Source organism: Bombus terrestris, chromosome 15 (genome assembly GCF_910591885.1).
Source record: "Bombus terrestris chromosome 15, iyBomTerr1.2, whole genome shotgun sequence".
Taxonomy (NCBI): domain Eukaryota; kingdom Metazoa; phylum Arthropoda; class Insecta; order Hymenoptera; family Apidae; genus Bombus; species Bombus terrestris.
The window spans coordinates 10,619,798-10,642,292 of record NC_063283.1 but is presented as its reverse complement, the minus strand read 5'-3'; the positions used below and the strand labels follow the sequence as shown (position 1 = coordinate 10,642,292).

Genomic DNA, 22,495 nt, shown 5'->3' with positions numbered 1-22,495 from the left:
CGTGTTTGCGCTGGAAATCGGCGCCAATCGTTTCGGCCGCGATAAAAGTTTCCTGAAACCTTGGAAGCATAGCGAGGAACGGTCCGCGCGAAAATATTTCGTGATTTCCTTTATCACGCGTGGTAAAAAAATGATCGATTGTGACGTATAGAAAATATTTATGTGACATTTGGAAAATATTCTTCTAATACGACGCGTAGCTTTCCTACGATCGATGAAGCACGTTTCTTGAAATATTCGTAGATTTTCGTGACTTGGATAAAAATCAAAAGATCTAAAATAAAGTCCAAGTGTGTATACGGTTACTTGCGAGAATTAGTTTAATTTGTTCGATTAGGAGCGTTCATTTAAGGAAATACGTTAAGATTTTGATTAATAATTTCATTTAGCTCGTAATCTCGTTTCAATTAGTCGATACTCGCCCAGTCGGTGATGCCAGGTTTGCTACACGTTACGAACAAATGAAGCTCACCATTCGATCTGAAAACATCCACAGTAACCACAGCTAGGGAGAATCTCCTCTCGCTCGGATTCGCCGGTTGATCCGCCGCCTCGACGAAGATCGCGTGCCTTCCCTCGAGGATCGGACTCTCGGCGACCGTAATCATACCGGTGATTTCATCCACCATAAACGGTGGTGTGCGAGTCGTCGAGTTCCCCGGTTTCTGCAATCTGTATCTTACCATGCCATTGGGACCCAGGTCGTCATCGACCGCGTACACCTGGCCAAGCACCGTGCCCACTTTATAGTCCGTTTTAGCAACCAACTCGTAGAGATTGCCAGGCACGAAGATTGGATTGTTGTCATTGGCATCGAGCAATGTCACCTCGACGTCCACGGAAGAACCATCCATTTTCCGCGACCCGTTGCGTAAAACGACGCTAGGTTTTCTCTCGATCGCCACGACCTTCATTCGCAGATGATCGCGCTTCTCTCGATCGAGAACCGACTGGTCCTTCACCGTTAACCAACCGGATTTAGCGTCGACTGAGAAGGCACCGGATGGATCTCGAAGTTCGTAATCGAACTGTCCATTCTCGTCTTGGTCCTTGTCACGCGCAATCACTTGCAACACACTAAAGCCATTCGGCAGATTCTCTACGATGCTGATATTATACAGGTCCACCTCGAATTCGGGAAGATTGTCGTTTAGGTCTAGAACTTCCACCTCGACGCGAGCTCCCGCTGTCTTCAGGGGATTGTCCACTTGGGAAGCATGAATTTGTAGAATGAAAGTGTTGGATGGTAGGTTCCGTTCGGCGTCCAGATCGATCGGACGTTTGAGGAACAGGCTAGCGTTCTTTGGGTCCAAGTGAAAGAAACCGCGTTCGTTGCCAGATATTATGTCATACCGCACAGACATGTTTATGTTCCTGTCACAGTCGGTAGCTTGGATCGGTGTGGAGAAGTTGATCTGTTTAAAGATCGGGTATTCCTAGAAATATATAGACCATTGAAGAATGAAAAACGTAAAACAATTATTTAGCAAATTCGTCGTTTTGCAGAAAAATATCAAAACAGCCTGTATGTGACTTCGCCCATGCAAAAATTCACGTTAGAAACTCTCGGAAGTAGGCTCGGTAACTTATTGTATAAACCTTCTCAGCTCGCGAGTAACCTTTAGCCACTTGTCTACCAGCTTCTTCGTATACCGATCGTCGTACGTGCATCGATCATACGCGTAGAGAATTATTATTAGAAACTTCCGAGAAGCTACGTAATATAGAGATGAGTTTGACCAACTAACTCGACACGCGTCGATGTAATATATATAAATAAATCGGGAAGGAAAGTTAATGTACCGATCGAATGCGCTTTCGCGAATCTGATACTCTACGTCATCGAGCCTAAGAGTTGAAATCGCGCCGAATGAATCTCGGCAAACGATTCGCAGCAACGTGCATCGCTCGAAAGTCGAACGAGTCGCGATAAATATCGCGGTGTACGTTGCTGCACGATCGTGTTTCCCTTCGCAACGAAATTTATACCTCAAGGTTCCCCGTGCAGAAAACTGTTAACCTCTGACATTCCCGCAATGTGGCACAGCCTAGATTACGAGCGTCGCGTGTAACACAAACGATAAACGGGTCCATTCGTCGCGACGAACAGCGTCGTTAAACACCCGCCATATCGATAGCCAACAATACTTTTAAACAAAGGTTTTCCGAACGGATTGCCATCACAATCACATGTGTTGTATGCTGTCTGCTGGCGAAGGAATTGATTTTTAGGAGTTCGCTACAGGTTTCAGTAGGCGTAGATACAGGTTGCGATATAATAACACTTTCTAAGAGATTTTCTTTCAAACCGGTATTTATAATCCGCATTTCGAATAAAATCTGCTCGAATCAAGAGAGTAGTAAATATTGCTTGGAATTATTAACTTGTTATTAATCCGTACACTTTGGTAAAAAGTGGAAGTGTCTTGATTTTTATGGACAGTGGTATAAACACACAGTAACGCCATTTTACGATTACGTAACAAAATAATTCCCATCACTGGTTAATTATGATTGGTTTTATACAGTTACACCGTGATGCTTTCTACCGCGAAATTACACACTATTCCATACAATTACGCCATACCGTCGCAATCAGCTGATTACCGTTGGCACAGTTTTTCAATACTTTTACGAATTTTCGATTTCGTGACACGTTAGATAACTTGCTTGGATACTGGACAAGAGTTGTTTTAAGAACGTTAAATTCTTTAGGTGAAAGAAACTGATTAACTCTTGGACGACGAAGAGATTTCACAATTTTAGATGACTATCACTGATTGTGAGAGTGTAATAATTATACCACGCATATTTTGCGTTCTTTCTATCGCGCAGTTACATACATTTGAAACATTTCTTATCGTATAGCAATTACTCTAATAAGTAGAATGATTTACACGTATAATTCGCAAAACATATATTAACGTCTTCCACGGATAATATTATCGTAGGCATATGTGTTAATTGAACATTTTGCTATTTGAGAAATCTAATTATTATTATCGTATCACTTAAAGATTTATAACTGTCACATGGCCAATGCCAATGCCTCCATACTTTCGTCGATGGTTATAATATAATATACGTCGAAATATTAGTCTCTTTACGTTTGACTGCAGTCAACTTTATTCATAGAGGTTTGAAAATTTATAAGCGAATCCTTTATCTTATATATCATTTGTTACACTTACTTCGTATTTGAATAAGACAAACGCTTGTACCACACGCCCTTTGTAATAACAATAAATCCACAAAATACTTACCGGCATCGGATAGAACTCGTAAATTTTTGCTTTGTACACGTCCCTGGTGAACTTAGGATCCAGATCATCGTTGTCCAATATCGTGATTTTGACGGTTGTGTTGGTACTCCTAGCTGGCACTCCTCGATCCTGAAACAAACGGGGCAGACGAGCCGGCAATGAGACTGGTAATTATCTCAGTGATATTAACGTCAGACGACTTTCACCACGAACACAACATTCACACGCTAACGTGTTTAGTCTATGGACGGGATATATTCGCTGCATATGATATCGCGCACCGTACTCACCGTAGCCGCGATAACCAACGTGAACTCGCGGTCACCGTTGTCGTAGTCTACCGGTTTACGGAGTATGAGAGCAGTTCTGTGGCCGGATTCGAGTGAAAATTTGCCCTGCTCGTTGCCTTTCACTATCGCGTAGTGCACGTCGCTATTCGGCGTGTTCGGTTTGTCCCCGTCGACTGCGTGAATCCCACGAAATATCGTCACGCCTGTAATTAAACGACAGAAATTTTGTTCGTTAAAATAATCTGACGACTAAACTACCAATTCCTATACATTTGTGCAAAATTTAAAGGCGCAAAAACGCATAGAATATGGATCATACGCAAAAATACACGGAATATCCGATATTCATTATAATATATATCGGGTGACATAAATGTCTGTTTAGCTTCCATTTCTTTGATCGTGTTCGTGAAGATATAAATCCGTATAAAAATCTGTGGTCTATTGACGATGCTTCGCGAGTTTTGATAAAACACCGTGAAAGTTGTTGATTAATAGCGATTTTGTAATTATGTTTTTTCTTCGCGTGAAACGTTTAGAAGTTTGTATTAAGATTTCAGAAAAGTTTCCCATTGAAATACAATTTTTAGTTACTTCTTTTACTAAGTGAGATTTTGATATAAAAGTTTAATAACGAGTTTACACAAAAGTGACGGTCTCCAAAAGTACGAATGTTTTAGAAAGGACATTTTACTTTCCCCGTAGTATTACACCGCGTTTACGACTATTACGGTATAAATTACATAGTATCGTAGCTGCGTGAAATTTATCTAAATCTAGGTCTTTAAAATACTTCAAGTAATACTCTTACAAACAAACAAGGTGTACCAATTCTATGCTATATATCATAAAAAACGCTCAAAAAGATCCTTTCTCTTTCTTACGGTAACTAAGACTAAGAAATTTAAATTTGGATTAAAAAGGGAAACGACATTTTCATAAAACAGAAAAGCTCCGACTTTTTTTCGGAACTCATTTTCTCACAAAATTGAATTTCCACGTAACAGTCTTCGTGCAGCAATTTCTTATATGCTAGTTCGTATACGATATATCTCACCAACTGGAGTAAGTTCGTCCACAGTTACGTGATAAGGTGCATCGACAAATTGTGGAGCATGATCGTTTATGTCTTCCACGTAGACCGTCACTGACAGGTGCGACGTCACCTACAAGCACAAACGTTAAATGTATCGATTTTTTTTGCCGGGTACAGGTTCGAAAGCACTATATCTTGAAAGAGGATCCGATATTGTACGGAATTTCTTTCAATTTTAACTTTTCATATTCCATTGTTCTTGTTGGTACGTGTAATATTCTTGAACTAATTGAGACAGGAATGAATTAATTAGCGAACATTGAGTGCGAAAATAATATTGTTATGTGCACACGTATTGATATCCTTAATTGATATCGTTGCATTCCATGTAATTACCCTTTATATCAGGATATTTAATTTCACTTTATATTCTAAATTTTCTTAGACTTGTACGATAAAACGTAAAATTTATAATTCTATCGCGGAGTGGAATAGATTTTACTGGATTAAATATCTTAATATCCATAGGAATACGTATAAATCCAGATTCAATGCTAAAACAAGCGTTTTAAAAAATTAGTTTAAAATTATTTTTACAGATTTTGTCAATCTTCGTAATTTTGTTTCAAGCGATTCGCAAAATAATTATTAAATACATAGCGCCTATCGCATAACGTTGTATCGATTGGGCACTGCGTCTTACTACAGACCGTCTGATTCTTCTTATCCATTTACACTCGCTTTCTTACAAACTTCTCGCTCAAATATTTCTACGTCAATGTCGCTCTACATTTTTTATTATATTTAATAATATACATTTCATTTCGTCTGAGTTCTGTTTCTCGTATTTCCGTCATATTGCCCGAATAAAAAAGAATGGAAAAAGAGTAAAAAAACAGACTTGGAAAACCATACAAATGGAATAAGTTATCAAGTAGATATATCATTCCTTACAAAATGAAAGAAACGTAAGAGATGAATAACAGATAAATAGTTAGGAAATAGGAGAAAAACTGTTCTCGACTTTATGGTATCCTTTAGTGCTGCACGTTGGATCGATTTTCATATTCCCCTTTCTGTTCTCTCTGGCACTCACTTCCCTTTTCCTGTCCGATTCTCTTCGATATTTAATATCACCAACCAGGGGGAGACATATTTCCCGAAATTGCATTAACGCATGAAAACGTCCCATCTGATCGTTGACGAATAACGAAAAAGAAAAAGAAAATCGTTCAGTTTTGCATGACAACGGTACAATACTCGAAAACGGCGAACTCGCGAAGTACAAAGACTGTTTTCAAAATTAGCGGATCAATTTCGAGGGAAAACGCTGCTCGACAGTGTTACATGAAACACGTTTACGTGTAATCACCGACGGGCAAACGCAAAGTTCCGACGTTGGTTGTCTAATTGGATATTCGCAACACAGGTGAAGAAGGCAAACGAAACTCGCATTTAAGGATTAAGAAGAGCAGTAAAATGTTTCCCTTTCATCATTTTTCTATTGTTAAACCTTCGTACCAAACGTGACTACAATTTTCTGATCTTATCTTTATCTGTCTAAAAAGATCTAATCTAAAGAATTCTAAAGACGTTACGTTTCCATACCTCGTTGACGGCAGTAATAATAATCTACTACTCTAAACTATAAAGCTAAAGACATAGGATTCTTCCTTATACATACGTAGTTATTTCGACGAGTTTCATGTAACTACATTATTGAAATTAAGGAAAACAAACAGCGGAATTTTGTTAAAAAGAAGCGACCGTGAAGGTTTTGTTTTCCGGAGCGATCGCAAAACAAACGCTAACAGTATACACCTCAAGAATAATTAAATTTCGCGGCTCGGTAAAAATCGTAATCAATATCGTAACGGTTTCTCTGATTGGCGGTATTTCAACGAAATAGTTACATAAACGCTTATTAGCACGACAGAACTACAAAACCGGTAGCAAGGGTCCGTCCGTCGTATCGAGACCGGTACCTGCACGCTCTAGTTACTCCTGCATGCACCCGCGCGTTAGGCGAAAGAACTAGATCCGTAGAGAAAAAGTAGAATATGTCTAGGGACTTTTGAATTAGTTAAGAAAACCAGAAGCCACTCGTATTTTTCAGTGATTTATTATTAACCCAGAACCGGTACCGTTAGTTCACAGGTGATTACAGCAGTTAGATTAGACTCTAATTATTACGTCATTTAATTTAATTTATACTTAATTTAAATCTGCATTTTGTAGTTTATACGATAAAGCTTGTTGGTAATATTTATTACGTAAAATATATAGTAAAAAATGAAATTGAATAGAAAAGAATGTATAGGTGATGATTACAGGGAAAAAAAATTGTTGCAATAATCTTAATTTTTTCTTTTTTCGATACATAGAAAATTATGTTTCCTTCTTGGTAAAAAATACGAGATGCATAAAATCCATCTTTCGAAACTCAAACTCTCTTATATCACCTGCGATCAAACGATACCGATCAAGGATTAATACGCGGCTCGTCTGATGATTTCATTACAGTCTAATTACATTCGTGAAGAAAACGAACCGTGAAACGGTAATAAAGATGTTTCCATAATATTCTAAAAGCAGCTAAATTAATCGGACGTTCGTAGAATACTTTCCACAATTTACCAAGGAATCGCCACCATCGGAATAATCGCAGACGACGCGGAACTTGAGCAGATTTCTAGGCATCTCCGCGTCCACCAGGTCTTCCAAAGACTGGGCCAGCACCAGAGAGACGTGCGTCCTATTCATCTCCCTGTGCGTGAAGAAACGAGCGTCTTCGTCCTGTAACAGTTACGACTCATGTTACGCGATAGCACATGCTCGTTCAACGGTAAACACACCATTTGGGTATAATTATTTCATTCGTGGTTCATTTAGCAGCGATGTTCAACGGTAAACGTGACACTGAAGCATTATCGCTTCCTTCGTTACTGAAACTATACCTTACGATCGTTCTTCGCACTTTTACGTTTCTAAAGTGCGGAAGTTTTCGTCTTAGACATTAACAAAGTGGTACATAATTCGAAAAAATGTATATGCCAATATCTGTATTTTTAGAGAATTATTCCCGAAGTAACTGTTTAAACAAAACACGCAGTATCAAATCAAGCAAAGAAGTTAGAATATAACGCATATTATGTCATAAGTAGTTTACTTCTTCAGAAATACTATGACACCAATGTGCCACGAAGACAATTACAATTATACGATATATTATAGAATCAAGAAGTTGATACGATCGATGAATTAAATAAAAGGTAAAAATGAAATGCTTACTTTATCGACTGGCATTATTGAAATATGATTTCTCGGATGAGCTTCTAGCGATAGAATTTCCGTGCCTTTAGCCAGATTTTCCGGTACTCTAACAAACTTCAGATACTCTCCTATTGGGTAAAACTGGCACCCTGTAAACATACGTAACAGGCAATGAATAAATTATTTATAATTCGATTTGAAATAAATGATTTTCATGATTCTTTCAATGAAGTTTTATTGGAAATCATTAGGATTTCAGATCTTCCTATTTGACTTGTGGCCATAAATATGATTCTGCTTTGCTAATATGAGGAGTTTAATAAAATTATTAACACTGATATCGATTGAATTTCAATTGCAAGTAGAAAGCAACGGCAATTTTAAAAATAAATAAAAAACAGAACAGGAAATTTTATAGGTACAATATTTAACAGAATTTTACGTAAATTGTAATATTTTGATATACATTATATACATATTATAACAATTTTTGATGTTCATTTATCACGATAGATGTTATCTTCTATAGTTTACTACTGGACGATAATTTAATGAAACCATCAACAGTCTTGTCGAGATTAGAAAATATTTTATAAACCACAAATATCTTAACCCAATTCGTGACAATGTGTAGAGTAATATTTAAGTATCCGTTTTCACGGTTTAAAATAGGAACCCAGAACTAATCAAATACTTTCTAACAGTAATTCTCAATCGTACTTTCCCATTTCCTGCGACTGATTCCTATAAATGTTTTACTTTTCCCTTGTCTATCCGTTACGATTCTTTTTATTTCCAATAAACCAAATGTTCACATCGAAAACGTTAATTGCCGAACACGAAATAACACCGTTTGTACCTATCTATATTAGTAATAGTAACACGTTTCGTACGAAAACTCTGGAAAATATAAGGTCCATTTGAGCAAGTGAAAGGACGTCGACGGAATTTGCATGTTGATACTGTTAATTTGGCTATCGATCATTATCATGATTAAAGCTCATGGACCGTGGCGGACAGGTTTGACGCGTTACACCTTACAACTCGATCTGATTTTTCCATTTTTTAGAAGTACATACGCTGCTGGAAAAGGGACTTTCATCTACCCAAGGTAGTTCTAATTTTATCACTTCTAAGACGTTGATTACAAATTTTACAGGTTTACGTATAAATAACTTTATGTATTAACGAAAAAACTATGTTACGCTATAAGAAACCGAAGTAACAAGTTTCACGTTGCATGTGCTTTACAGTATTTGCTTATTTATACATAATGCTTGATTATATAATGCTTCATTAAGAACTAGAAACACGTGATGCATAGTAAATGCAGCGAGAAAGTAATTAAATAGAGCTTGCTCGTTAATGTAAAACTCGTGCATAAATATGTTTACGTGCTAATAAGTTTACTCGTCGAAACAATGAAACAATCTGTACAGAAATCGTGTCTGAGGCTTAATATGAATTTGAAAACTTGGTGTTTCAATTACTAGGATTCTAAAGGTTTATCAAAGATTATGAATAAACCAAATTCGTCGAGTTTCTAATATTTATCCTAGCGCTTACATTCGCATGTTAAATATAAATGAAATTTCCTGGCGTTAATACTTTCGCAACCTGATTTCTCGAAAACGAAACCTAATCTGAGAATATTTGATTCCATAAATATTGAATTCTTTAGAAATACATTATCCATTCCCAGTTTCTCCTCCAATATATTCTAAGTTTCAACCCAGCCTGTCTTTGTTTACGTGTTTTTCGTATTTTCATTTTCATATCAATCCATAAATCAATAAATAGATAAATTATTATACAACGATCCAACACAGTTGCAAAAAAGATATTACGCGGTTCAGAAGGTTCTTACTCTGAATACAAATTTACATTCTAAAACAAGTTAGATTGCCTATTGGTACCATTTACATATCTCGAAGCAACATTTATTACGCAACAATTTAACACAGTAACTACAAGAACAAATTGTCCTAAAAAGACGGACAAACCAAAATTACAAAAAATACAAAGAATCCAAATTCAAAGTTACCCTGGAACAGCTCTACTTTTACGATACTATCAGCATTACGAAACTCACCACCAACGTATATTACAAGCGTTGCGCAGTTGCAATTAAATGGCATGCGTTTCCTTCAAATCGGCGCCTGCATTTTGTTGCAAATGTCGGCGACTGTCGAGCACGAGCGAGAACAAGTCCACGACATTTTTCCATCGAGGAAAAAAATCGCTCCTTGTTCGATAACGTGGTTTTAGCCGCCTTTCTCGACAAAATCGAATGTGCTACGGCCGTCATTTCTCGAGGATAGGTTCAATGTACCATAACGCGAGGCAACGTAATCAAGTTTTCTTGCCGTCCAGGAAGCGTCCGAAAGGTCGTCGGTTATCCATGTAGATTCTAAACTGTAGACTCTAGAAACTCATCCAGTCTTTCGTCTTCGTAGAAGTCTCGAGAAGATCATTGAAGTTTTTCTTACGAGGGTAAAAGGTAATGACACGTTTCTTGCCTGGTGTTTGACAGAGAATTGATAACTTAATCCTGTGTAACTGGATGTTTCTTCTTTTCCTCTTTCCATCCTTTTTTCTTTTTTCCCTTGAAACAAATATCGGCGTGGCGGTCTGATGCGAATCTAATCGAGTTAATCTATCAATTAGTTAATAAAACAATTTTTGGTTATTTTGATGAACATTCTATCCTTACTGAGAATTAAAGATATTAACGTGAAATGCACTGTGTGTTGTGATTTCGATCACACAAGTATCTCTTTATTTCTTTAAAGAAGAATTCTTTATATTTTAAATATGGATTTATTTAAATTTTATGCTTTAATAGCGCGTTATACTATACCTCAATTCCATTCTTTGAAACGCAAGAAACAGAACGTGGAATACTTTACGACCTATTCAATACTTATCGCGAATAAAATATTCTTATATCTAATCTTATATTGAAAAGTTAAATGTGGTAATTACTTGCAACCATACTAATTATGTTAATAGGTTTTTCTATCTTTCTCACATGCCTCGTTGTTTATGCTCTAATGTTCAACGGCGACTATAATTATTCAATAATAATTGTGTAAGTCGTTATCTCATCGATTGAATGCAAATCAATTACATACGAAGTGTGAAACTTGTACGAACGTGGCACAAGGTGAGAAGAAAAGGAGTAAAAAATGTATGCTCGTCAGTCTTGGAAAGAGGGTCAAGTTCTCTTCTACAAGAAACTAAGTCTCGTGCAAATCTATGTACAAAAATTGATTACAAATTTTTCTCCAAACGAGAGAATTAGTTTTTGGACAAATGCCGAGGAGATGAATTTTTCTTTATTTTATTACGAATATATTTATAGACGTATCGTTAGCAATATTTTCAGAGCTACTCATGATCGAAAGATAAATATCAATTTATTATTAAATAAACTTCTTTTATTAAGTAAACTGCATTTCTATGTAACTAATTGATGAAGTAGAACGATTAAAATTTTTCAACAAAATTATATTTAAAAGAATAAAAAATCGAGTATCAAAATAGAAGCATTAAATATGCCATGCTTTACAAGTGAATATCTAGGTTCCCTAATTGGATATTATTTACATTAATACAACTTAAAAACCATAATATACGGATTAATTTCTATCGTTCGTTTTCTCCGATTACAAACTGCAGAAATGTTTAACTACGTGAAACCCTGGCGGCGGTATCGCGCTTTCGTTCACGTGGACGTACAAAGCGCGGTATTTATATTTTAAGTGGATGCGTTGAATCCAGTTCGCCAGCAAGCCGACTAATTAGCTCGCTCCAGACTGGACGCCAGCGTAAAACATTGTTTCCGACTGCGAAAGGAGAAAGATCGGAGGGACGATACACTGGCAAGCAGGAGGAAGTTCGCGTCCCACCGTGCCAGATTTTATCTTAATTTATTCGGGGCTGCGATCATCGCGTCAATCTGACCACCTCACATGATATTGTCCGGCGTCTTCCGCAGTTTTTTCAGTCAGTCTCGAATAATATCAATCTGAGAACTCGGAATTATATTTCTTTGAAAATAAATAATGAAAATATGACGAACATGTGAAATGATCTCACAGAACTGGAAATGAAAATCATAACCGAAAAGTCACTTTTTTTTATTTCCAGTGCAAATATACGAGCCAGGTTCGACCATTATTATTTGCATATTTCTCGAGCTAAAGGTTCGTTATTCGCGTTGTCGGCGTTTCTAAACCTTCGCAGGTGTTCCCCGAGAATATATGTATTGCAAAGTACTTTCACCCGATCACATGCTCCATTCGAAGCTAATACTCGCACTCGGACACGCATCGCGGTACACGATCGATCAATTCTTTTCAGGTTTTTCCAGTCACGATTATCGATCGTACGTCACAAACGTCTTGTACCGTTATTGCGTTATTGTACAGGTACGTTTGATTCGATTGAAAATTCCAGTCGAAACAAGTTACCAATATAATATAAATATCCTATAATATATATAAAATTGCTTTTAGATCAGAAAATCGAATTAAAAAGTACTCCAATCACAAATTTGAAAATACTCCTTTGGTCAGATTGGAGATTTGTTTCCAAAAACGAAAGCCAGAAACAATCAAATTGACGAAAACGGGCGGCTAAGCTCGGCGAAAGCCGAATTAGGTTCGTTAGTGGAAGCAATCGTTACTCGATTCTTTTCATCGATCATCCGGATAAAGTTTCGAACCGTGCATAATCCGCAAAATTCCGCCCGCAGGAACCGTCAAATCACTTGAAAGTGCGCTCTTTAAGGTCCTCAAATAGACAGAGGAACTGTCTTTCTGTTCCAAAGGTTCTCTCTACTTCTTTCCCATTGAACCGTCGTCCGTTTTCCTTCCACTCTTTTCCTGTTTTCTTCTTTTCCTCGTTCTCACGATCTCTTTCTTTCCGCATTTGTCTCTTCCCTTCTCTTTCTTCTCTTTCTAGAACCACACTTTTGTCTTCCTGCCACGAGTCGACTCGGACAGAATTACTTTTCAGAGGCAGCAAGATGGAACGTCGGAGGCGTATTCTCCACTGGATACCGCAATAGATGCACAGCCATATCGTGTATTTATATATTTTCATGTATATGATACGCTTGCATAGAGTGGTTCAAACGTTTAGATGTAACTTTGAGTACTTTTAGGAAGACAGAAAAATGTTACGATATTATTACTATTCAGAGATTTGAAATTACGTACGTACTTATACGAACTACTTGGAAGTTACATTGTCAACTGCAAAATTAGGAGGTAAAGGGAAGGAGTAATGTTACCAACATTACTTTTTAAAGTCTACCTTGGAATTATAAATTATATTTCATTAATTATGTTATTTCTTTGTGGTAAATAAACTTGTAAAATTAAATCATTCGGTTTTTTTAAATTGATCATTAATCGTGTACTTAAGTATTATAATATTGTTTATGAAAATCTGGACATTTTAAATTGACTTGATGCAATAAACCATGTTAAAGTAGCAAAAATATTTTACGATATTTGTGTATTGATGTAAATGCTGTAAAATTCATAACAAAATATGTACGCTATGACATACATATGTACTTAGATATATTTGAATTGCGCATTATTGGAAGCATATTGAAGTTTGAAAATTCGATTCCATTTTTAGGAAACTGTTTAATTAATTACAAGATCGGATAGTTAAAATTTCGCATAAATATTCCTAAATGCTTAAGGTATTTCTTTTCTCGGTAACCTCGTTTCGTATATCCTAATTTTGCTTCAACATAGATCGAGATAAGTAGTTGACGTATCGTTTTTAAATATTTATTTGTGCCAGCTAAATTTATATTGTCTTCATACCTGAGAAAATGTCCAGGCTAATAATACAATTATTATCTAGAATTATCTTCTTGGTAAGTTCATAGAAAAGTAAATAGGATAAAAGATTAAATATATCCTAATTTGTTGATATAAAATTAATGATTTATAGAGTCATTATTTTTCCATTATCAGCGTCATTATTATTTTCACCATTATATTTATATAATGATACTCAGGCTTCAGATTTTCTATAGATAGATGTGTCCCCATTAAAAGAAATGTTGCTCCAATTCTCTATAAGAATGAACTTTGAATCACGATTGTACCATCGAAATGTCAGTTTTTCGTAAAATAGAATTTTCATCTGAAGACTTGTCTATAGGCCTAGCTTTAGCAAGATCTTTCCAAATGCTTTCACAGATTTTCCCAATTAGCATATCTACTTTTATTCTTAATTGAGATCCAGACTGAAAATTAGAACGCCTTTTATTTCCAAAGCTATTATAATTTTATTCGAATCGCGTAGATTATTAGTGATCAGAACCTGTTAATTGATTTTATTATTATATACTTTTTAATACGATCTAAAGAATCTGAAGTGTTCAAACAGATATTTCATATACAATTTAACGTTTCAAAAATCCCATTCGATGTTTTTTAAAGTAAACCAAAATCCATTAAAAGATCTAAAAAAACACCTCCTTTTAAAACATCTGCGAAAGAGGAGAATCTGTGTATGAGAATTAAAATCCAAAATCGTGTCTCCAGCGTCAATTAAGTTGCACGTAACGGGGAACAGATTGTCCCTTACCGGTGGCAACATCGAAACACTTCAACTACAAGCGGCGACAATTCTGAAACGGCCGGTACACATAACGAAACGATTACATAACGAAATGACTCGGTTGTGCGCTACCGGCCGCGGCTGGTGCATATGTTGTGTAGCATTTACACAAGTAAGCTCGTTCCCTAAAGCTTCCCAGGAAGTGGGACAAGGTCGGCCAGCTTTTTGCACGTTTCCGCACTTCCATCGCTTCGACGTCGCGGACACCAGCGAATATCGCTGGACATGCTCATTGCTCATACATCACCGTCCATATGTCCCAGAAGTTCTTCATCGTCGTCGTTATGTTTTAGGGTGCTCTTGCCCGAGCTAAGCTCTACTATGCTTAAAAATTCGCCATCTCGATTATCGTTTTATACGAACGCTCGGACCATAAAATAATGTACTGGAAAATGTGTGTTGGCGGATTACGTTTGCTTGTTTCCAGAATAAATTGATTTCGTTTGGCTCACTGGGAAGAAGATTAGGTCGAGAATCTTCTTTGTGGACGATAAAGATTTTTAGTGATTGACGTTTGATTGTTTGGAAAAATGAAATATATTTATTTTTGCGAAATATGGATTGTTGTGTTTGAAGCAAAATGAAGATTTTAAAAATGAAATGATAATCGAAGGCAGTGATATAACGTGAAATCAGAAATTCGTCCAAACTCGGGAAGGAAAGTCTATGTAAATGTAAATAGTGAATAAATATTTAAATATCGATTATCGTATGATTATTTAAAGGAACGAATATCTGTTTCATATCTATTTTAGTGAAATATATAGGGTAATTATTTTTGTAAAATTATCGATTTAATACTTGTTTTTCTAGCTTCTTGAAGTGAGATTGAATCGAAAGTAATATTTCAGGTGTATATTATTATTAATTTTCCTTCATCTGTTGTATATACAACGGGTACTGAGAAATCATATTTCACTTCATCATTCGTACCTTTCTATAAAATGAAAAGTGTGTTAAGTAATACCTCGATCTTCGCGATGCGTGTAACCCGTCGTTTTATAATCTGTCATAGCAAATGCATAGTTTGAGGAGGTCAAGGAACGATGAAGAAAATGTAATTACTTCGAAAATTAATGATCGGGTTAAATACCAGATACTATATACTAGAAGACCAAATACTAGATAACGATCTTTTTAATCATAGTCAAGTTTATTCTAACGATTCGATATTTTATATTAAAAATAAAACCTAACCATTAAACGAAACATTTGACAAGAAAGTTTCTTAACACACTAATACGCTTCTATGGAAAAAGTTATTGCATTAATGTTTTCGTCATCGCAGAGTTTCATCCGCTTGTTTTAACTAAAAATGTGTTTTGCCTAATTGCTTTAAGTGCTGTATAAAACAGCCATTGAAGAAAATGCATAGATATAAACTGCAGGGTTCCGCCCACGCTGTAATACTTTCTGTTGGGCTAATAAAGCTGGTTGCATAAAATCGTGTTATTGTAATTTAAAAGCTACTATTTTGAAAAAGCGAGAAAAAATACAAAGTTTAATATACCTGCTTATAATATATCTACGTATGTACATAAAAAAATCATAGAATTTGACAATTTCTTGTACAACGAGGAACGATTAGAAACAATTAAAAAGTTGATAGAAATTAAGAAAATAAAAATGTAGAATTATTCCCTTCTGGAAGAGACACAGTAGTAAACTAGTGTAATATGCGGTACATAGTGTTTCAGAATATTTGACCTAGCAATCAACTAACGAGAGACGTTATCCAAGTGTCTAGAATCGATTTTGTATTTCCTTGAACTACACTGCCAAGCACTAAAATCCAATGAATAGATATTTTCAGATTTCTATTCAATCAGTGTTCCTGTATCCTCACTACCTCTTTGATTACGAAAGTTTATATACGTGTAATATACATACATATTTAGGTATACACACACATTGCAGAACTATAGTTGTTCCATTTACAAAAATCATTAGGATAGTCAAAGTTTCTCGAAAATTTTGTTTGTAAATGGACGCAGTATAAAACTTAAAGTCACAACGAGAAAACAGTTCACCTCGAATTTTCTGAAAGCTGATCTCAAAGTTGCGCCAGTGTACGTATATTTAAGTAGCTCCTTCAGTTTATGCAACAGTATATTGTCAGTTGAATTCCAGCCCTTTTCGTCTCCTTCCCTTCGAGAATGTCCCCGTTAATCCGAGGATGAAAAAGGACACCTCGAAATTCCAAAGCCGAAGGCGGAACTAAACACTCGTTATGCTCGAGACTGAAGATTCGCTGCGGCCTCGATACATTATTTCGCAGATTCTAGCGAAATAATATAGATTTTCGCACGACAGAACGAGAATACAGACCACTTCGAGAGCCTCAAGGGAAGAGAATGCGTGGCTCGCGATATCGACCCTTTCCAAATATCATTTACATTTAAAATACGACATCTAAGAGGATTTGCAGATAATTTTCTCGGGGTAAATGTTTTTAAAAGAATAATCAATCGATCGATGTAACTTTTACCTGATTATTTTATAGCGAATGCTTGTCCTAACTTAATCCTAAAACGTTAAGATTTTATCTTAATCTGTAAATCTTGATCGGACGTAATTCTGATTTGGGAAATTATTGATATAAATTCGTATAATACTTTTCGTTAAATTAACGTATAAATTTATGATACAAAATAGTACAATTGTATTTCTCGCGTTATTAGGAAAAAGAATTTTTATCAAAGTACTTTTCGTTCCCGCGCTCTTACAAATATCTTGTAAACATCTCTATAAAACCTTGAATTTTTTCCGACACTGTATATATGAGTAGGCACGACCTCAACATTCGTATGTATGTACGAATACATGAATACGCCGTGAAAATAATTAAAAGCGCCGAGGTGAAGAGCATGAACACACGAACACTAAGAAAGTAGGAAACTTTTACTTTTGGAGTGCTGTCAAAGAGATTATTTCTATAGAGCGCAGGAAGGAATAATATATCAAACAAAAATACGTCTCACTGAACCAAAACTTGGAACAGAATGACATTGAAAAAGATACGTTATTAAAAAAAAATTTACAAGGAGAACATATAACAATATTACAAGACAAAAAGAAGTGAAATCCCAGAAAATTAATCTGTAGTGTAATTTACCTAAATGATCGAAACGAATAATTGGAATAGACTGCGCAAAATGGCAACGATATCTAGCAACTAGCTAAATACCCAACAATTTACTTTTCTTCCGTATTTTTCATTTTCGATCCTAAAATCGGCTAGACTAATATGTCAAACCCAACCAAGCACCGATTTAATTAATTCATTTGCACACGACCAAAGCATAGGTGAAGGTTCATTAACGAGCATCAAATTGCAGTTTTAATACGAATGAGACCTCGATCTCACGATCTGAAATGGTAACGATGAGAATCAACGATCCATTTTAGCGAAGGAACAGCGTTTCTCAAAGTGTCGCGGGCGATAGTAGGTCAGGAATAGATTTATCTAGGTGCATTCGCCTTGCACTTTACGCGTGAAAAGAATCATACACCGCACAGAATATTTTTATTATTTTCTCTCTCTCTCTCTCTCTCTCTCTGTTCCTCCTCATATTATGCGTGAACAAGGAATCGACGTTACGAACAATTGTTATTTTTCGTTTTCTTCATTGGTGAGCAAGAACGGTTGCCAAGTTACGAACTGTTCTTTCCGCTTTAATAATTCGGTTGGTTGAAAAGAGTCTCAGATGAATGAAAAGTTGCTATATGTTTGATCAACTCTGCTTCGTTTTGGTTTAAATTCCAGCGCCCCTCGAAGATCAATTTCAAAATATAAAAAAATTTGGTTATTTCATATGTGAGAACAGTATTTATTCAAAACTATTTTGCACGATAAAAGTTCGGTATGTTAAAAAGAAACGTGCAATCTTGCTATAATCTTATTCTTCTATTAGCAAATTTTGTATTCAGCTATTTTATAAATCTTCAAATAATTATTTAAACAGTAACGACATGTTAAATTTTCATTAGTAATAGATATTTATTTAAAAACGAATATTTCTTAAAAGTGCACAATAATTCAATAATATGAAATATCATCGACCAGTTAAATCGTATTAAAGAGCAACATTGGTGCCCATCGATACTATAATATATTGTAGAAATAATATTACATTCGAGAGAAATAACGGGGTTGTTTGTTATCCGCAATAATAGAATATTGCGTGATAAAAGCTTGCAAGGAGATTTCTACAGAAACTTGATCGTACAGCGTTCAAGAGCACCGATAAAATCCCATTCCCGAGAACTAAATTATATCGGTCAGAATGGTGCGGCGAATCTGTTGAATTAAATATCGTGTGCCGAAAACAATATGACTTTTATTTGGCAATTCTACGCTCTCTTATCGTTGCACCGATATTCTCAAGTTTCGGAACATTTCAAGCACAAATGACTATTATAATTTTATATCTGGTTTAATAGGACACTTCTGGCTAATTTCGAGAAAGTTCGATTTTGTTAAATATTAGTCTATTAAATCTTTTTAACACTTTGAATTACAACTTTACACTACTATAATTCTCAACATCGTGGCGTGACACAAAATACTGTTTGAGAACCGCCGTTCTAAAACTCACGCAGCCATGAAATATTGTTTAACATACCTGTCGCAAGATCAAGACGGTCAACGACCACCAGGAACGTCGCCAAGGTAAACCAGCGGAGTACCAACGAAATCGAAGGAAGCTTTTCCCCTGATCGCGTCATGTTTGGTCCTCTTCTTCTTCAGCTTGGTCACAGCTTACCCTCGTGCATGTCTGCAAATTATTCACGATGATTCGTCACCTGGCACACACTGTCGAGCTCTATGACGCTGCATCTTCGCCGATCACACTAAAGATGCAACGTTCGCTCGATGTACACGATCACGATGGCTCGCTTGGAAAAGACGACTGCACCTGAATTATCTTGGCGTCTTTTGTTGCGACCGGGGGAATCGGACGTTCCGTAGAGCAATTAGGCTTGTGATCGCTGGTGGAAGGGAGTCTTCTTCGCATTTATAACGAAAGGTGTAGCCTTTTCAACGATGCAGCGAAGAAATAAGGAAAAGAGATTGATCAGTATCATGGCATTTATATGGCTTTTATATATCGCTTATATCGCTTATATATTGCTGTGCATTTTGAGCGGTTATGCGTTGCGAATGACTGCGTTTCAAGTGCTATAGATGTATGGCTGGGGCGAATGTTAGGAATGCGTGAATAAGCCAAATTTTAGAGACACGTGGCGAGATATCGTTGGATGAACTATGCTGGTCAGATAGCTAGAAAACGATGTAACCTAGACTAGGAGCGTACCAACGTCGAGAGGGAAGCGACCAGGTTCTCAGTGTTCACCGTGCAATTAAGTTCAAGTTAAAGAGAAAGCACCGGCGTAATACATTCGCGCGGTAAGATCGTGTAATTGTTCCCGCGGTGAAATTGTGTAAATTGGACACGGACTGCGGTGTGAAACGCACGATGTCGGGAAAAATTCGATGGAACGAGTGAGAATGAAATCGAGAATGATGACAAATTGACGTAACGGGAGGATGACACTGGTGCAAGGTTCATTTGGATTTCAATCGATTGGGAAGAAGATGCGATTGTTTGGTTGAGAAAGAATTCGAATATCGAAATATTTCTCCCACGTACCTACGATACATCGTTTCGAGTTACTTGCAAAGTTAAATCGTGGTTGAATACAGTTAATCCGAAAAATATTAATTACCGAGCTCGTTTGACAAGTTTCCAACGATTACTATTCTAGTAAATTGCATTACATGCAAAGAAGAAAATGCTTCGAGTAACGAATGAATCGGTAAATAATTCAATTAGAAAGATTAAACGATAAAAATACAAATTTGAATTTATATATCATAATGTATTAAATAAGTCAGACAGACACATTTCGACTGGTAAGGTTGCAATGACAATGACATAGGAAGAATGTTAAGAAGTCGACGACAAATTATCACGAAGATCTGTGTCGGCGTTTTTGCACGCCACGATTTCACTTTCGACGATGTTAGTGACCGTAACTCGAACAAATTGGCATTACGCGAATCGAGGCTGTCAATCAACTCGACATACTCCGGGGGATCTTAGGATGAATAGAGTAGTTCGCGACGATCGCTACCGCTTTGAAAAAGAAATCTGATTTCTTTTTTCATCGTTGCTTTTATCAGACTGTAATCCGACAGTTCAATTTTACTATTTTATTTCGTGCAAACAGTAAGCTTTTTTTCTTTTGCTAAAATAATTAAGAGAATGATTTATAAAATATTTACATAATAAAATGCGTACATGTATTGTATGTACATAGAGAGAACTATACCGCTGTCATAATTTCATATACGAAGGAAAGAATCTGAAAGTGTATTTCCTACAACGAGTAATCACAATAATTAAACTTGTTACTTTGATATTAGGAAACGCTCTTATAATTATAACGTCTGTCGTTTGTACAAACCAGCAATTTGAGAATCACTAAACGATATATTACTGTGTACTTAGCTACTTCCTTCTACGATAAAAGTAACTAAAATAAAGTTTCTCTTGGATAAGTCATATTCATATGAGATCTAAAATCACATATGCGTAAATAATTATTATGTACGTAATATAATAAACTTCTTAATCCTTCTATAACTAAAACAACTCTGCCAAATTTCACAAGTTTCTTAGATCCCAAACTAATAACTCTACTCTTCGTAAATTTTCAATTTTACCGACTACGTACGTGATTAGAGTTGACTTTTAAAGAAGAAATTAATTTATTTCCATAAGATTATTCATCATAAATAAATATCAATTCCAGGTAATTTCTAGTTTTCAAAAGAAAAGGATATTTCTCGCGCCTTTTGCTACGAAAAAGAAAATTGTGGCGTCGCTATATTTTCCTACTTTCCTGACCGACTCGCTAACGGAATCAACATACTACGTCTATGCCGAAGAAAGAAACGGTATACCCATAAACAGCCTGCGTGTTGCCTTACCGATGCACAAACTAACTGCACAGCTATGCAAATGCGTATACACTCACGGATCACGAAGTTCGACCTTGATGAAGCGTAAGTCTAGAAGAACTCGTGGAAGAGCGAAACGCTAAGACAGTGCTCGAGAGAAACGGAAGCACGAGCCGAGAGTTAAACTCGAGCACAAGTGAAACAGTGAACCTACTTTAAAGTAGCGAACGGATGAAAGCCGTATAAATTTCCAGGCGTTCCAAGTGCAAGGACGCAGCGCACCGTTTTCTCGTAGAAGGACGATCCGATTAGAGGGATCGGGGAAGTGGCCGGGCGATCGGATGCACCGTTTTAACCGAATTCTCGGCATTATTATCCCTGCCATCGCTGTTTGTTCCGGGATAGAAACGATAAAAGATTTAACGTGATCCCGGAAACATTTATCTTACACCGACCGTTTCGAACATTTTAAATATACTAAATAATATATATAAATAATTCTACGAGTCGTATTCAGATTCGGTCCTTTTAATGGTTTCTCCGGTAATGTACAAAGAATTAATTATAACATTTCGTACGAGATCAACAGCAATTTAAGAAATTAACGTGTCCGCAATTATAATGCTTCAGTTTATCACCGAATTATCAAAAGTTCCAAATCGCCCGACCATACTTGTCTCTTTCTACTTAACGTCGCATGGCTGAAAAATCCTCGTTGATACATAGAAGCGACCGACCTCGATCAGTCGCAAACTTCCGTCATTCCGACAACAGCCTCGAACTTGGTCGAGCAACATGCAAATGATCCGTGGTTCCCTGTGACCCAACGCGCAGTAACTCGATGATCCGAAGAAAACCACGGCGCAGACAAAGAAGCGCTTAATAAGAAGCTCGTAAACGGCGTAATGGTACTTCCGGTCCGTGTACCCCACAACTACGCGGCAAAACTTTCGCTCAATTACGTGTTTCGTGTTGCGCGAGTGAACGGTATCTATTTTAATGGCGCAAGCAC

The 22,495-nt window shown here is 36.5% G+C and overlaps 1 protein-coding gene and 1 long non-coding RNA gene across 4 annotated transcripts in view; one reads left to right on the top strand and one right to left on the bottom strand.

Moving 5' to 3' along the window:
• LOC125386390 overlaps positions 1 to 22,495 on the top strand; it is a 73,526-nt gene that overhangs the window by 30,269 nt on the left and 20,762 nt on the right. The gene's annotated exons all lie outside the window — the stretch shown is intronic.
• Positions 1 to 22,495, bottom strand: part of LOC100650903 (cadherin-89D) — a 36,680-nt gene that overhangs the window by 12,761 nt on the left and 1,424 nt on the right. For 2 of the 3 annotated variants that reach the window (XM_048412501.1, XM_020866864.2), the window contains exons 2-9: positions 19,436 to 19,553; positions 19,142 to 19,294; positions 7,881 to 8,011; positions 7,227 to 7,385; positions 4,611 to 4,719; positions 3,554 to 3,756; positions 3,264 to 3,392; positions 473 to 1,436 (exon numbers count right to left, since the gene is read on the bottom strand). In XM_048412501.1, the coding sequence (XP_048268458.1) occupies positions 473 to 1,436; positions 3,264 to 3,392; positions 3,554 to 3,756; positions 4,611 to 4,719; positions 7,227 to 7,385; positions 7,881 to 8,011; positions 19,142 to 19,244 (1,798 nt within the window). In that variant the 5' untranslated portion in view covers positions 19,245 to 19,294; positions 19,436 to 19,553. The remainder of the gene's footprint in view (positions 1 to 472; positions 1,437 to 3,263; positions 3,393 to 3,553; positions 3,757 to 4,610; positions 4,720 to 7,226; positions 7,386 to 7,880; positions 8,012 to 19,141; positions 19,295 to 19,435; positions 19,554 to 22,495) is intronic. The other variant, XM_048412502.1, reaches the window with a different exon arrangement.